Source organism: Photinus pyralis, unplaced genomic scaffold, assembly GCF_008802855.1.
Source record: "Photinus pyralis isolate 1611_PpyrPB1 unplaced genomic scaffold, Ppyr1.3 Ppyr1.4_LG7, whole genome shotgun sequence".
NCBI classification, from domain to species: domain Eukaryota; kingdom Metazoa; phylum Arthropoda; class Insecta; order Coleoptera; family Lampyridae; genus Photinus; species Photinus pyralis.
The window spans coordinates 39,677,374-39,693,061 of NW_022170738.1; the positions used below are offsets into that span (position 1 = coordinate 39,677,374).

Sequence of the window (15,688 nt, forward strand, 5' to 3'; positions counted from 1 at the left end):
TTAACATAATTTGTAATGAATTTCCACTAAATTTGCTTATAACAAGAATTTTAGTTGCATTTGACGCGGATTTCGGCCTAATTTTTAGTGAGTTTGGTCATTAGCAAAATTTGAAACGAATTTTAACATAATTTGTAATGAATTTCAACTAAATTTGCTTATAACAAGAATTTTAGTTGCATTTGACGCGGATTTCGGCCTAATTTTTAGTCAGTTTGGTCATTAGCAAAATTTGAAACGAATTTTAACATAATGTTGGAATTTTAGTTGCATTTGACGCAGATTTCGGCCTAATTTTTAGTCAGTTTGGTCATTAGCAAAATTTGAAACGAATTTTAACATAATTTGTAATGAATTTCAACTAAATTTGCTTATAACATGAATTTTAGTTGAAATTGACGCGGATTTCGGCCTAATTTTTAGTGAGTTTGGACATTAGCAAAATTTGAAACGAATTTTAACATAATTTGTAGTGAATTTCAACTAAATTTGCTTATAACAAGAATTTTAGTTGCATTTGACGCGGATTTCGGCCTAATTTTTAGTGAGTTTGATCATTAGCAAAATTTGAAACGAATTTTAACATAATTTGTAGTGAATTTCAACTAAATTTGCTTATAACATTACTTTTAGTTGCATTTGACGCGGATTTCGGCCTAATTTTTAGTGAGTTTGGACATTAGCAAAATTTGAAACGAATTTTAACATAATTTGTAGTGAATTTCAACTAAATTTGCTTATAACATGAATTTTAGTTGCATTTGACGCGGATTTCGGCCTAATTTTTAGTGAGTTTGGACATTAGCAAAATTTGAAACGAATTTTAACATAATTTGTAGTGAATTTCAACTAAATTTGCTTATAACATGAATTTTAGTTGCAATTGACGCGGATTTCGTCCAAATTTTTAGTGAGTTTGGACATTAGCAAAATTTGAAACGAATTTTAACATAATTTGTAGTGAATTTCAACTAAATTTGCTTATAACATGAATTTTAGTTGCATTTGACGCGGATTTCGGCCTAATTTTTAGTGAGTTTGGACATTAGCAAAATTTGAAACGAATTTTAACATAATTTGTAGTGAATTTCAACTAAATTTGCTTATAACATGAATTTTAGTTGCAATTGACGCGGATTTCGTCCAAATTTTTAGTGAGTTTGGACATTAGCAAAATTTGAAACGAATTTTAACATAATTTGTAGTGAATTTCAACTAAATTTGCTTATAACATGAATTTTAGTTGCATTTGACGCGGATTTCGGCCTAATTTTTAGTGAGTTTGGACATTAGCAAAATTTGAAACGAAATTTAACATAATTTGTGATGAATTTCCACTAAATTTGCTTATAACAAGAATTTTAGTTGCATTTGACGCAGACTTCGGCCTAATTCTTAGCGAGTTTGGTCATTAGCATAATTTGAAACGAATTTTAACATAATTTGTAATGAATTTCAATTAAATTTGCTTATAACAAGAATTTTAGTTGCATTTGACGCGGATTTCGGCCTACTTTTTAGTGAGTTTGATCATTAGCAAAATTTGAAACGAATTTTAACATAATTTGTAATGAATTTCAATTAAATTTGCTTATAACAAGAATTTTAGTTGCATTTGACGCGGATTTCTTCCAAATTTTTAGTGAGTTTGGACATTAGCAAAATTTGAAACGAATTTTAACATAATTTGTAATGAATTTCCACTAAATTTGCTTATAACAAGAATTTTAGTTGCATTTGATGCGGATTTCGGCCTAATTTTTAGTGAGTTTGGACATTAGCAAAATTGAAGACGAATTTTAACATAATTTTTAGGAATTTCAACTTAATTTAGATATAATGTGCTACAAATTAATTTGAATAGAAACAGAGCGACCCTTGACTTGGTAGTGCTGGTGGTCGAAGAAAGGGGATGTGGGTGTGCTATCCGAGGAGGGGAGGGATACATATGGATATAGTCTGTTCAGGTACATTATATACAGTGGAAGTATTTGATTTTACTAGGAAATACGTGATCAACCCCCTCGAGTAAGCGTAAGGGTAGAAACTTCTGGCACAGGCAGATGTAGTAGATTACCCAAACTAAAAGTCGAAAGAGGTCCAAAAAGGGAATCTAAATTGAGTCAGCGATGTACCTCTTCAATATCAACAGAAAACGTACGCCCAATTTATCTCGCCTTCTACACCATCAATCCTAGTCCCTCTCAAATAAATGCGTACATTGTTACTTACGTTTCTTAATAAACTGTTGTTTATCAATCACCAAAAACACGTCTGCAATTTATACGACTACATCTGACCTACCCTTTGTTCGCTTAAGGAAGACACACTTTTCCACTTACCCTTATTATTTCATCGCATTAATTTTAAAGGTGAAGTAAAGTACGGCAGTTGAAGGAAATTGGTGTACGTGACTAGCAAGTTTCCGTACAGGTAATGAGAAAATTTAAGTGGGCATCATTTTAGTTTGAGATATTGCGGAAATATGTGCGATTGGAATAAGTCTCGAGTGTTCGAAATGGAAACAAAGCGTTATTTAAATATTCAGGATTTCTGAAATTAACTTCCGCATGCACACAACAATGTAAGGGGCTTAAAGTTGTAAGGGAAGATTATTTTCGAAGTGCCGGATTCTCTTTATCGCTGAAAGCATTAAACGAAGAAAAACGAAAAGATGTAATTATAATGTCGACAAGAAAAGTAAAAATTTCGCCACTTAAGACGCACGAGATCATTAAAAATAATGCACGTATCTCAAAATTTTGCTCCCCCATAAAGAGAATTACGTTTATCTAATGTAGCGTGTAAAAATTTCTTCGCTAAAGGCCGCAAATGTAATTGAATCCTTGTACACGCTGCTGTCGGTATTGAGCTAAAAGAATCGTTTTATTTCTCAATATTTTGCACGTGAACGCCATCGCGAATTTTAAAAGTTTATTTAAATTAGTCGCGGCGATTGGCGTTCATCGAATGTCGCATGAGAAATGAGTACGAAATTCAATTATTATAAAAGATAAACGAGTTAGTTACAATCACAACTTCGCTTTCTTTTTACTACCGAATTAAGTTATCCCTCTATCCTACACTGCGAAGAGGGAATACGCATACCGCATCTTTGAGGTACCTACGTTATTCCCTTAGGTGGGTAAAACTAATTACGTAGACGGTTTCGTAATAAGGGAAACATCTTAAGGGTTTCGTTATAATTATGATACGTATGCAATTTTAATGAAGGTAGCTACGTGAACGTATAGTGAAAAGAAAATGCTACTACTTACATGTTACTCCCTTTTCCAGGTCTTCGTAATATCCACAAAGAGCTAGCTGCTGTAATACCGAATTCGGTAATTTATACAATTGTTCCACTCTCCTTAATCGGGTCGCTATTAATTCCACGTCTTTCACATTACGATCACAGGGTCTGAAACAAGAAATGAGTTTAAGTTGGTGTTGGAAGTTCGAGCTTCGCGTTTCTGTAAATAAATACGAGTAGGTACTTGACATCAATGGCAAATCTAACAATGTGCCGTTTCTGCAAAACATTCACTATCTATAATATAAATACATGAAGTTACTAATTAGTAGTATCGTATTTTTGAAATGTCTAATTGGAATAATTTGTTTTCTGTAATAGAGAATGGAAGCCATGGATGAGTCATAATTTTACTGTACCCATAGAGATTTCTCTAGAAGCGTATTATAAGATTGTGTGAAAAGAAAAGGGCGATGGAGGGGACCAACACAAATATTTATTTCAAATATTCCAAATGTTTCGTTTTCCGAATCTGAATCAAACAAAAGCTCGAAGATGTCGCCTTTAAAATCAATCAAATACACTCATATAAGGGTGAGTGGGAATCGTATTTTACATTATTAGCCAGGTAAGTGAGTTTTCCCTGGCGATAGGAGAAGTTGACTTAGTATTTCATTTGGGAATTAATCTTTAATTTATGCCTTAAAGTCTGCAATGTACTATGCGATCAAAAACGAGTTTTTGTCGAGTCACCTTTGGAATTTTTGTTTACATGAGAAATCCAACTTCCAAAGGCGACTTGACCGCCACTCGTTGTTGATCGCCCGTTATTTCTTATGGCAATAATTCCATGGCTAATTGTGATTGAAACCAAATTAATTCGTTTATTGTCTCCATTGAACTGTATACTACTAACGTATCTGGAAGGGCCTCGTCCGTATATCTTATACCGGCGGGTGTGTGTCGTCAAGCGCAGAGAAAGATATCGTTATACTAAAGGATATCCATCTCTTCTCAACTCGCACAGGTAGATTGTAAATTTCTACCGGCATCAAAAGTATACCCAAATTTGGGGGTTAGGACGCTTTTTTATTTTATTCTGAGTAGCACAGAGTTTTGTTTGCTGTGCATAATTAGAACAGAGTTCATCTTGTGAAATTATTAATATTTTGTGTAGTGCCTGTTTTCGAAAATGGTGCATCATTGTGTGGCTGTTAAGTGCAGTAATGAACATAGCAAAGAAAAGCAAATTCCGTTCCATCTGTAAGTATTTGCATAAATTATTATCTGATTTATATGTAGTAGTCAAACTATAGCCTAATTAAACAATATAGAATAATGTTTTTCTTTTAAAAAAGTACTAAATGTCTAAGGCCTATATGCACCGTCAACATTAAGCCACGTTTAAAGTTAAGTGAAGCTTAAAGTCCATACCAATTATTGTCTCAACAATCGGTACCAACGCTTTTAAGCTCCACTTAACTTTAAGCGTGACTTAATTTTGACGGTGCATATAAGCACAATAGGTACATTTAGTTAAATTATATTAATGTATGTATTAATTAACGACATATATGTTATTTTTTAGTTTCCCATTGAAACGCCCAGCAATCTTAGAACTTTGGAAAAACGCAGTTCGGAGAGAAAATTGGTATCCCTCTAAAACCAGTAAGCTTTGTGGGGCGCACTTTCTTCCTTCCGACTACCAAGATAAGCCAGGATGTACATTGAAACTACTTAAAGCAGATGCTGTTCCATCAGTATTTTCATTTCCTCAGCATTTACTGAAACCAAGTAAATCAAGAAGAACCATTGTAAAAAAACAGGTAGATATTTTATGCGATTGTTTTGGAAGGCGATTTTTAAAAAATAATTATTTTGTTTTAGCCTAACATAACTGCCAGTAAAGCAGAACATATGGATATAGATTGTCCACCATCTACATCGACAGCATATGTAGCCACTTCTAAAGACTGTGGAACTCAGACATTGGCAAGTAGTTCAGTTACTGCATTAAGACGGCAAATCAAAACCCTGAAGCAAAAGGTTAGAAGAAGGGACTTAAAATTATCCTCTATGAAAGAAGTAATTAATGAAATTTCAAAGAGTGGACACAGCAATACTAATTTAGATGCTGTATTAAAAAACTATTTTGAAGGTGAGATTCTTTACTTAAAATTATTTTCAGTTATAGTTCTAAAAACGTCAATTTTTATAGGTCTACCCTTAGAATTAGTTCTTTTACAAAAAAACAGTAAGGAAGTAAATCCAACACAACGCAGATATTCGTCAGTCATGAAACAATTTGCTCATACTCTATATTTTTATTCCCCGAAGGCCTACAATTTTTTAAAACAATATTTTATTTTACCAAATGGACGCACTATTCGGAAATGGCTAAGTACTGTAAATTGTGAGCCAGGAATATTACAGGAGGTGTTGGATTATTTGAAGGAAGAAGTGCACAACAAGCCCTTCTTGAAAAATTGTGGACTAATCTTAGATGGAATGTCAATTAGGAAGCAAGTGGTTTGGGACCATAGTAATGGGAAATTTACTGGAAATGTAAATTATGGGGGTATTGTTGAAGTGGATTTTGAGATGCCAGCTACTGAAGCTTTATTTGTGCAAATTGTTAGTTATAAGAACAATTTTAAATGCCCTGTTGCCTATTTTCTCATAACTACATCGGACGCCTTTCTACAAACTCAGATAATAACATCTTGTTTAAGAAGTTTATATGAAAGTGGTATTGTAGTCAGATCCATAACAGCAGATGGCACTCAGACAAACATTAGAACATTTAATGAGTTAGGTTGTAATGTTTTAGCCGATAATTTAATTCCTTATTTTTTACATCCTTGCACAAATAATGTAAAAGTGTATTGCTTATTAGATATTTGTCATATGTTAAAGTTGGCTAGAAATGCATTAGCTGAGATTAATTTAAATTCAAATGCAGTAGAAGTTAAATGGGAATATATTAAGGCACTTGACAATATGCAATTTTCGGAGAACTTAACATTAGCTAATGCATTAACAGCAACCCATATTAATTATAAAAATAAAAGAATGAATGTGCGTCTAGCAGCTCAAACTTTAAGCAGCGGAGTAGCAGATGCTATTGAATATTTAGAACAATGTGAAGTTCCTGATTTCCAAAAAAGTGCTGCTACTGTAGAATTTATTAGATTTATAGACAGGGCATTTGATATGCTAAATTCGAGAAATCCATATGGAAGGGGTTTTAAGGCACCTATCAGACCTCAGTCATTAAAATATTATGAAGAAATATTTAACAAAACTAAAGACTATTTAAAATCATTAAAAGTGAATAATATTTCTTTACTTCATCATCAACGTAAAACATTTGCAGTTGGATTCATTTTAACGATGGAAGGTATAGTTGGTTTAGCTAAAGATTTATTTAACTTAAATAAAGAGCCCTTTTCATATTTTTTAACATACAAATGTTCACAAGACCATCTAGAGCTCTTCTTTTCATGCATTCGAAGTAGGGGAGGTTGGAACAACAATCCCAATAGTCAGCAGTTGAAGTGGGCTCTTAGACAACTAATATTTCGAAATTCGATAACTCCAAGTGTTAGTGCTAATTGTAGCGATTTTGCGACATACTCTACTCCATCTTTTGAGTTCAGGTCAGAGGAGAGGCACAGAAAAGAAATAGCACAAGATTCTGGTGAGGAACTTTCTCAGATTCAAAACTTTATAAAGGATTTGGCAAATGTGAAATTGACAGATTTTCAAGAAAATGTAATTTTCTACATTTCCGGATACATAGTAAAAAATCTAGTTAAAAAAGCAACATGTAACCATTGTATAGAAATATTAGTCTATAAAAATAATGACTTACTAGACCATAGTTATTCTGCTTCAGATGAAATATATAAAAAATTTGTGAACCATGTTACTAGAGGAGGCTTAATTTACTCTTCTAAAGTAGTCTATGAGATTGTGAACTTTGTTGAAAAACAGTTTCGCCTTCTAATCGAACAAGGAGGTGTTTTAAAAAATACCTACAATCTGAAACTTTTATTAACAAACGCGGCAATTCACAATTTTTCAGCAAAGATTCACATCTTTAAGCCAACGCATCCAGTAACAGAAGAGTTTCTTGCTGAAGATTCCCATGAAATTCAGATCATACGGAAAATAGTGGATGTCTTCTTGAAATGCAGAATGCACCACCATTCCAAATTAAAAAATTTAGAATTTCATGGAAAATCTGCAACAGTTCGGCAAAAAATGAATAAATTAATTTTATTTAATAATTGTTAAATGTATAAACTATAGGTATTATGTAAATGTGTGTATTTAAAATAAGTGCATTTTAAAAAATTCATCTTTTTTGTAAATTATAAATCATACACCTACAAAGTAGGACAATTTCAACAAAAATACTGATAAAAGAGAAAATTTTAGACATTATAAACCCATACTTTTATATGCATCAAAAAAACAACTTTAAACTTAATTTTAAATGGTCTAAATGTTTGCGAACATACAAAAGTATTCAATAGACTAGTTTATTTATGAATTATCAATTTAAAATACAAAAAGATTTTACAATTAAGCATATTCACTCAGGATAAAGATAAATATCGTTTAAAGTAATAAGATAAAAAGAGACAGATACCCTTTACTACTGCGGGTTGCCTACAAATTTATTTGCCTCATTTATTTGTTATAGCGCAACCGTTCCAGTTACGTTAGTATACAGTTCAATGATTTTCTCGCATAGTAAATCAACACAGCCATGGAATTATTGCCGTAAGAAATACATTGTAAACTTCAAGGCAAAAATTGAAGATTAATTCCTAAATGAAATAGTAAGTATTTTGGTTTTGTAATTTTTTTCTCTATTGAGTGACATAAAAATCAAATATGGCGCCCATAAAAAATAAGAAAGCTGATGTGATTTACTCGAAACCCACAAGTCATAAAACTATTATATGAGCAAGCTGAGAACAATTACTAGATGTTTGTTAAAACCATTTCTTGATATCATTGACAATAAATTAACGCCAGCGCATTCTCGAAAATGACATTTTTGGGTTTTTCCACTTGTATGGCTACAAGAAACTTTGAATAGGATATGATAGCAGCAACCTAGATTCAACTTGCACCTCTTAGGCAATTTTCAAAAAATGGTTCTACCGGTATTGTACGATATAGTTCTTCGTATTTTTCTGAACAAAAATTTTACTTTCGGGCAAAATCGTTTCACCGAATTTATGACCTGTAATATTTTGTTTTTGGCGATGTGTGCGTCTAGCGAGAAGTTTGGGTACAAATATCCTGGGTTATGGCATAAGTAAAAAAAACGTGAAGCTGAACGAGAATGATAAAAAAGAAAAGCAGTTATGCATTAACAAATACAGAAATGAGTGTTTTAGTACTTATATGAGTTAATTTTTATGTACCTAATATTACAAATTTTAATGATACCAAGATCAAGGGCTCCATGATTTTCAATTGTTGAGAAAAAACAACCAACAATGAAGTTCTTTGTGTGATGTCTCATACTCACTTCTGACCTGCGCAAAGTGAAACTTAAACAAACATCGAAGATAACAGGATACCTTCATAATTGTTATCTCGCATTTTTTAAGTGGCAGTTCCAATATGGTTGTCTATTGTAGACTGTGATAGCGTATAGTACAATTAGTTAAGTAACTGTGAGCGACATGCCGCTTTCGTTTTTTTCAAAAAAATCGAAGTCCTCGAAGTCGAAGGAAACTTCGTCCGTATCTAAAAGGTAAGTTAAATAGTTTCAATTTCGTTGATAAGTAAATCATAACCTAAATATGTAAAACGTGATTCATCTCTAACCTTCTACATGCACGTTATCTGCAAATTAATTCATTGTTTTCGGTCAGCTTGACGATCACAAAAAATGGCGAAAGTACCGTGACGACATCATCAACATCCATGACGCGCCAAAGTTCTTCGTAAGTATTAATTTGGACAATTTGGGCAACTGATTTGCAATATTTTTAGAACCTCGCATTCATCGGAAGTGCAGGTGGTGTCGAGCTCCCCCACGTTTGACCTGAATAACATAAAAACGCAAGGTCTTTCGGGCAGTGATTTGTTACCCTTAACTTCAGGTTTTAATTGTAGGTCCCATATTCGACTTCAAAATACCAAAAATGGCAACGGATGCGAAAACGTTCCCGAAAACCTATCAGCCGCGTCCTTACCGTTCCGCTTGTTCCCCCAATTTTCAACCGCTGACAACCGCTCATAGTGCTTCGACAAGCAACAACAAATTTAACTACAATAAACCAATTTCACCCGTACCACCCCGAAATGTCTACGTCAAAAACCTTGTAGCAAACCCTGGAATCAGTGATCTTGACTGCAAATTGAATGTCTCAGTCAAACAAAGCGCAAAATTTTACGACGACTGCAACGAATCCAAAGTACCTGTATACCGAACTCGATCAAAGCACCGGGGGAAACTTCTGCTCATTAATAACGTTAAGTTCATTAACGACAGGCACGAGAGGGAGGGCGCCGAATTGGACGACGCCAACTTAACAAAGCTTTTCCAGGAGATCGGATTTGAAGTTATAAGGCATCAAAATCTCACAAAAACGGTAAGTCTCGATTATCCGTAAATTAAACGACCGACGTCAAGCGCACGCGATTAAATTTTCTCTCTCTTTGTAAAAGTGGCCGACAGCCGTTGTATGAAATTTGCGCGCTTTTCCCTTTGCTGGCAGTTTTTATGAACAAAATTTTCCGGTGAAAGTCAAAAAGTGCTGCCCTTTGATCTATAATGAGTCTGTGTGGTCGTGACTGAACTAACTGATTGTAGTTAATTAACGCAAAATCTATTCTTTTGCATAAAGATTGTCCGTAAAGCGGTTCGCCCTCAAAATATTCACTCTAAGAATCCAATATAGGAACATTCGTCCAAAGAGATTCGATGACAACACCCCTATACTCCATTGCGAAAGATAAGTTCCTCCCTAACTATAGCAAAGTAGTCTGGGAGTTTAGCAAAAAGTGCGCGCTTAAAAAGCTAATGAAACCCGTTTAGATTATTTTGAGTCGACTACTGAGGCAAAGGCAACCCCATATGATTAGGGGTTGCTTACACATTCAGGCACTAACCAGCCAATTGTTTGAACACATGAAATTAAGTTTTTATGGGGCTCAGCGGTGTAACCTGAGTCCTTTCAGTGCGGGTTACTTACCGCTTTGGGTGCTGCATTTGCGGTGGCGGGACTATACACCGTATCCAAGATGAGGATGTCTATCATGGGAATCTTGGAAACCATAGAAGGTACGAGAGTGACCAAATTAAAGAAAAGTTGCGCAATTAAAGTGTTAGTACCATGCTTTAAAGATTATTATTAAATAAATTAAAGAAAATATTCCAGAAAAACCGAAATTTGCTGATTCAATTTTTGTTATTTGAACAGCTACAAAAAAATAACAAACACTTTTTTGATTCCCACTATTTTAACCCCGTTGAGAGATTTTCAATACAACGTTTCGTTTCGGAGAAATCATCATCGTTTTATTACGAATACAATGGTGTACGGCACAAAAAAAAACAAAAATTGGAAATTGTTGGTTTCAACAGGATGGTGCACTCGCGCACAACGCCCTAATTGTGCGAGAATACCTATCGGAGAAATTTTCCAGCTGTCGGACAAATTTTCTGGAAAGTTTCTCCGATAGGTCTGGTATTCTAGCACAAATAGGGCGTTGTACGTGGGTGCACCATCCTGTTGAAACCAACAGAGTTTCCAACTTTTGTTTTTTTGTGTGCCGCATATCGTTGTATTCGTAACCTGTAACTGTATAATTGCGCAACTCTTCCCTCATTGGGCCATCGTCGTGGACACAGTCTCTATAAGAAAAACGTTCAAATTATGGTTAACTGCCAATCGGAGTTATTGATCTTCTGAACCCAACCCCTCCCCCTGATACTCACACGAAATTCAGTTCTGACTGGTTGCCAGTAGCAGTGAAGAATGAAAATGCCTTCACTACGTTGTCGGAAGAGTGATTCCAGGCTTCAAAGTACGTCTATACACCTTACACAACAAACCCTAACTAATTACTTGACCCCCCTCAAGATATAGAATCGGTTGCACAGTTAGGATTACATCATCAACAAACAACAGCTGAATTTTGTGCTGGTACAGGAAGTGGGGGTGAAGTCAGACCTCTATTTTAACCCTAATTAGCAGTTGGCCATAATTTGCCCCTTTTTCGCATTGCAAGAGGGCTGACAGTCCAGTAATTTAAACCGTAAATGAGGTAGCATGTTCGCGGCACCCGAACGGGTAGCCACCCGCACTGAAAGGGCTGAGATTATACCTCTGATTGCCATAAAAACTTTATGTGCCAAATTATGCAAGTTTGGAGCTAAAACACTAAAAAAATCAAAGAAGTATTGGAATATGTTATTTAGGGCCTGAATACGGGCTTACATGTGCTCCAGTACTTGACCCCAAAAATTCTAATCGTGTTTTCACAACCATGGAGCTTAGTAGATTTAAAAAAAATGGTCCGGTCGTTAGCAATCAACATTTTCGGAACCCCCCCCCTCACTCCTGAGATTCCACAGGCGGATGAACATGGTGCCACTTCGAAACACTAAGAGGGATGGTCAAAGAGCATATCTGTCTAAAGAAAGTTCTGCCTTTCAGAATTTTCTAAACAGAATATTACGTAGCCGAACGTTCCTAAATTTCCCTCAGAAGGAGGGCGATGCCCTTGTGGAGCAAATGTTGCTCGTTCGACCTGTAGTTAATACGTGATATTTTTCTACCGCGAATATTCCGGGGAGGATCTTCCATAAGTGAATATTGTATGCACAAACATTTTTCCAATTAAAATTGTGAATTGTGGTACTAAACAAATTTTCAATTTCTATATAACTCTTAAATAAAACTCTTTCCAATAAGACTAATTATGTGAGAATCGGTTAACCTAAACCGAAGTTACATTCAATTCCTTAAAGAGACCTTCCCCTTCCCCTACCCCTCATATTTTATAAGATAAAGTAATATTTGTTGCAAAATGATGCAAAATTCATACATTCTTTATTTACATACATTTTTTATTATTATACTATTTATATTGGTACCTAGCCATGAATCGTACGCCCTCTAGCGGCAAACCAAGAAACTTTAAAATAATATCGAGCGATTTCTCTTGTCCAATTTTTTTTAACACCATTTTCCCCAAGCTGTGCAATTAACGGTTCTATAGATATGGCCTGTGACCTATATTAATAGGACACCCTGTACATGAAATAATCTCTGAAAGTATTTCAAGGTTGAAAACATTGCTTTATTTTTTGGAGTGGCTAGTCGCGTTGAAAAACCAGTTTATTAATCAAAGTTTGCATCTTCTTCGTTTATACGAGGTGCTTTTAACATTATTAATAAAACGGAAACCTGTAAAAAAGTTAGAGCCAATTAATTTGAGCTTTAATAACTGCAAATTTTAAGTAATAAGGGTAATTTTAGACATTTTCATACTGTGGAACATTGAAAATTTAGCGCAAGCCTATTGAGGGCCCAGAACAAGAGAGGGTTAATAAATAAATAAATAAATAATTAAATCCTCATTTCTGGCCGAATCCCTCCTCTGGTGACCAGCGTCGCCTTGTACCGTGCTGGTTTTCCATCTTTATCTGGCTCTATTTTAAACACCCAGTTGCGTTTCCTCCTTCCGGATCGACAAAGTCTAGGTTCCGTTGCGCTCCAAAGAATCAGTCTCGTCCTGCATCGCTCGCTGCCTCAAAATCCAATCACTTCGCTTCCGGTAGATCCCCCATATAACGCATTTAAAGCAAAACTAGCCTCCACTTCGCAGTGAACTGCTCATCGTCATCTCGTTTTTTATCATGTTCTCCTTGAACACTGTTCTCTTCGAGGTATTCTCCCTCACCACTTACCGACATTTGTATCATCGTACTCCTACCCAGGTTCTGCTGCTTCTCGTTTTCATCCGAAACCGCCATCTCCAGGAAATCGACTTCTCGGAACAATTGACTTCGTTGCAAGGTTCCAAACTCTGTATCCAGCTGGGCAATATCCGAGGAACGTCCCTTTCCACGCGCCTTCTCGTCCAGTTTCTCGCGATGCCCCCTCGGGACATGGGCATAAACGACGCTAGAATATCATGCTCTCACATTCGGAACTTCCAGGCGTTGAAGTAGAAGTTCCTAGAATGATTTTTAGATTTTTACGTCGTTTTTTGCAAATTCCGACCATAAGACCCTCATTCCTGGACGGGGATACGAAAAGGAATTTTGATTTCAATGAAATTTGATATTTGAGTATCATTGAAGTTGCAAATAACAAATTGGTGATGTAATTATGCAATAATCGTTCAATTCTGTGCTTGAATTACATTAGTTTTTAAAATACGGTATCAAAACCCATCAGCATTATTTCTGAGAAGTATCGGAATATCTGGCAAGTGAATCAGATGTAGATATTCTGAAAACGGGAAAATCTTCACAAATATTGTTCTCCAATTCTTGATATCGCTAATTACTCCCCGCTAATGTGATTCATTAGACACTTTGCTGCATAACGAGAACTGTAGGCAACGTCACCACTAAAAAACAAAGGGAACCTTTGCATATAATCGCAGTATGAGAAAAGCAATTAATCTGATCCACTTTCAGGATATGGAAAAGAAAATCAAAACCTTTCGGGACAGTACCTCCTTAAAAAAAGTAGACATAGGTTGCGTAATTGTTATGAGTCACGGTACTGGTCACGAAAGGAGCGACAGCACTCAAGTGCTTTGCAGCGACGGCCTTCTAATCGAAACCACGTGGATCATCGATCAATTTAACAGCACGCTTTGCAAAAACCTGGGCGCAAAACCCAAAATCTTCATCTTCCAGTGCTGCAGGTAAGCTTCCAATTACTTAGTAACTGTCACTCATCTAGCAACCAGAGGAAGCGCCCAGGATGTCCAGTACGACGCGGTACCACTCTCTACCGATCAAAGGAGCCTATCCGATATGCTGCTCGCCTATTCGACGGTTCCCGGTAAACTTCCGCGGGTGATTTGCATACAAATTTGATCTGTTACTTCAGGTTTCGTCTCTCATCGAGATCCTGTACATGGAACTCTTTACATACAGGCCGTATGTAAGGTATTTATGGAGCACGCGCACGATACTCACGTGGAGGATTTGCTGAAGATGGTCGACAGTAAGCTTTCAATGCACGTAGGAGCTGGCTTGAAGCAAACGTCCAGCTTCGAGAATAGAGGCTTCAAAACTTGCTATCTCCATCCGAAGTTGTCAGAGTGATTATTTATTTATTTATTACTGATTTTGTATTCAATAAACGATCTTGAAATTGTATACTATACTAATAATATTCTATACCCAAGAATGTAGAGTAATTGATTCTTATTCACTTATATTAAATGCCCTCGCTCGATTGTGTCAATGTTCACACTCGATCAAAGCGACCTCTAATTTGTAACATACGTCATCCCCTTACGATTTACGTCTGATATGTATACACGCAGAACTTGCGTCGACTTTCTCGAAAGTTTTAGGGTTGTTATAAGTTTCTGCCAAGAACTTCGAGTGTTCGATTTTGAGGTAGATCATGAGGAGATGGTTGTTGAATATGAAAATTAAGTCCCATCATTTATGGAAGCATCCGAAACGATAAGTAAGAACTTTCCATCACACTTTTTGTTTATTCAGCGTGCATCCTTTTTTCAGTAATAAGGTGCAAAAAAAAACATTAGAAATAGTAAATAAGACCACTACGGTCCATTGTGATTAGACGAAATTTTTCCTTGCTCTGTTGCATGTTATTCACACTCTTTAGGGCCAATGTTGCTTTAGAGTATGTGCCTAAGACAAGTAAAAGCGGTATTTACACTAAAGCCCGGAGGGGAGTCCGCTGACTGCATTCCTTTTCAAAGTAAGAGATCTACCTACCAAGCGGAGAACCGACCTTCACAGAACAGTCACTTAGTCTCATGGAAATTGCACTACGTGTCTTCTTAAATATTAAGGGTGCGTTCGATAACACCTCTCTAAAATCAACCGTAAGAAAGACACCTAACAAATAGCTTCTTTTTAAAATTCAAACTTGATATGCACTTTAAGCCTTTTTTATTGATAATTCAAAGCTTAATATTGTAACTTGATTTATTTATCTAACAGTCCTTAAATGGTTTAATTTATAACGCACTTGTACTCAAATTTATAACATGTAAATTTATCATATAAGAGCACGAACTTCACTAATTCGAAATGGCTGTTGAAACTAACTAACTAAACACAACAGGACATTCTCGAATCGAATTTCCCGGAAAGAATGCGTCACATTCGCCTTCATTCCTTATCGCCACTGATTAATCTTTTATTGACTTGATGGCGACTGGTGGCGCCCCGAT

At 35.6% G+C, this 15,688-nt stretch overlaps 2 protein-coding genes across 2 annotated transcripts in view; one reads left to right on the forward strand and one right to left on the reverse strand.

The window, feature by feature from the left end:
• The window catches only part of LOC116176239 (rap guanine nucleotide exchange factor 4-like), a 156,496-nt gene that overhangs the window by 79,345 nt on the left and 61,463 nt on the right, over positions 1-15,688 (reverse strand). The window contains exon 2 of the mRNA XM_031494722.1: positions 3,279-3,421. Coding sequence (XP_031350582.1) covers positions 3,279-3,421 — 143 coding nt within the window. The remainder of the gene's footprint in view (positions 1-3,278; positions 3,422-15,688) is intronic.
• On the forward strand, positions 8,856-14,633 carry LOC116175936 (caspase-7-like). Its single transcript, XM_031494319.1, has 7 exons — positions 8,856-9,032; positions 9,154-9,225; positions 9,275-9,348; positions 9,398-9,876; positions 13,941-14,173; positions 14,219-14,313; positions 14,362-14,633. Exons 1-7 carry the CDS (start codon positions 8,962-8,964, stop codon positions 14,577-14,579), a joined length of 1,242 nt encoding a protein of 413 aa, XP_031350179.1. The 5' UTR covers positions 8,856-8,961; the 3' UTR covers positions 14,580-14,633.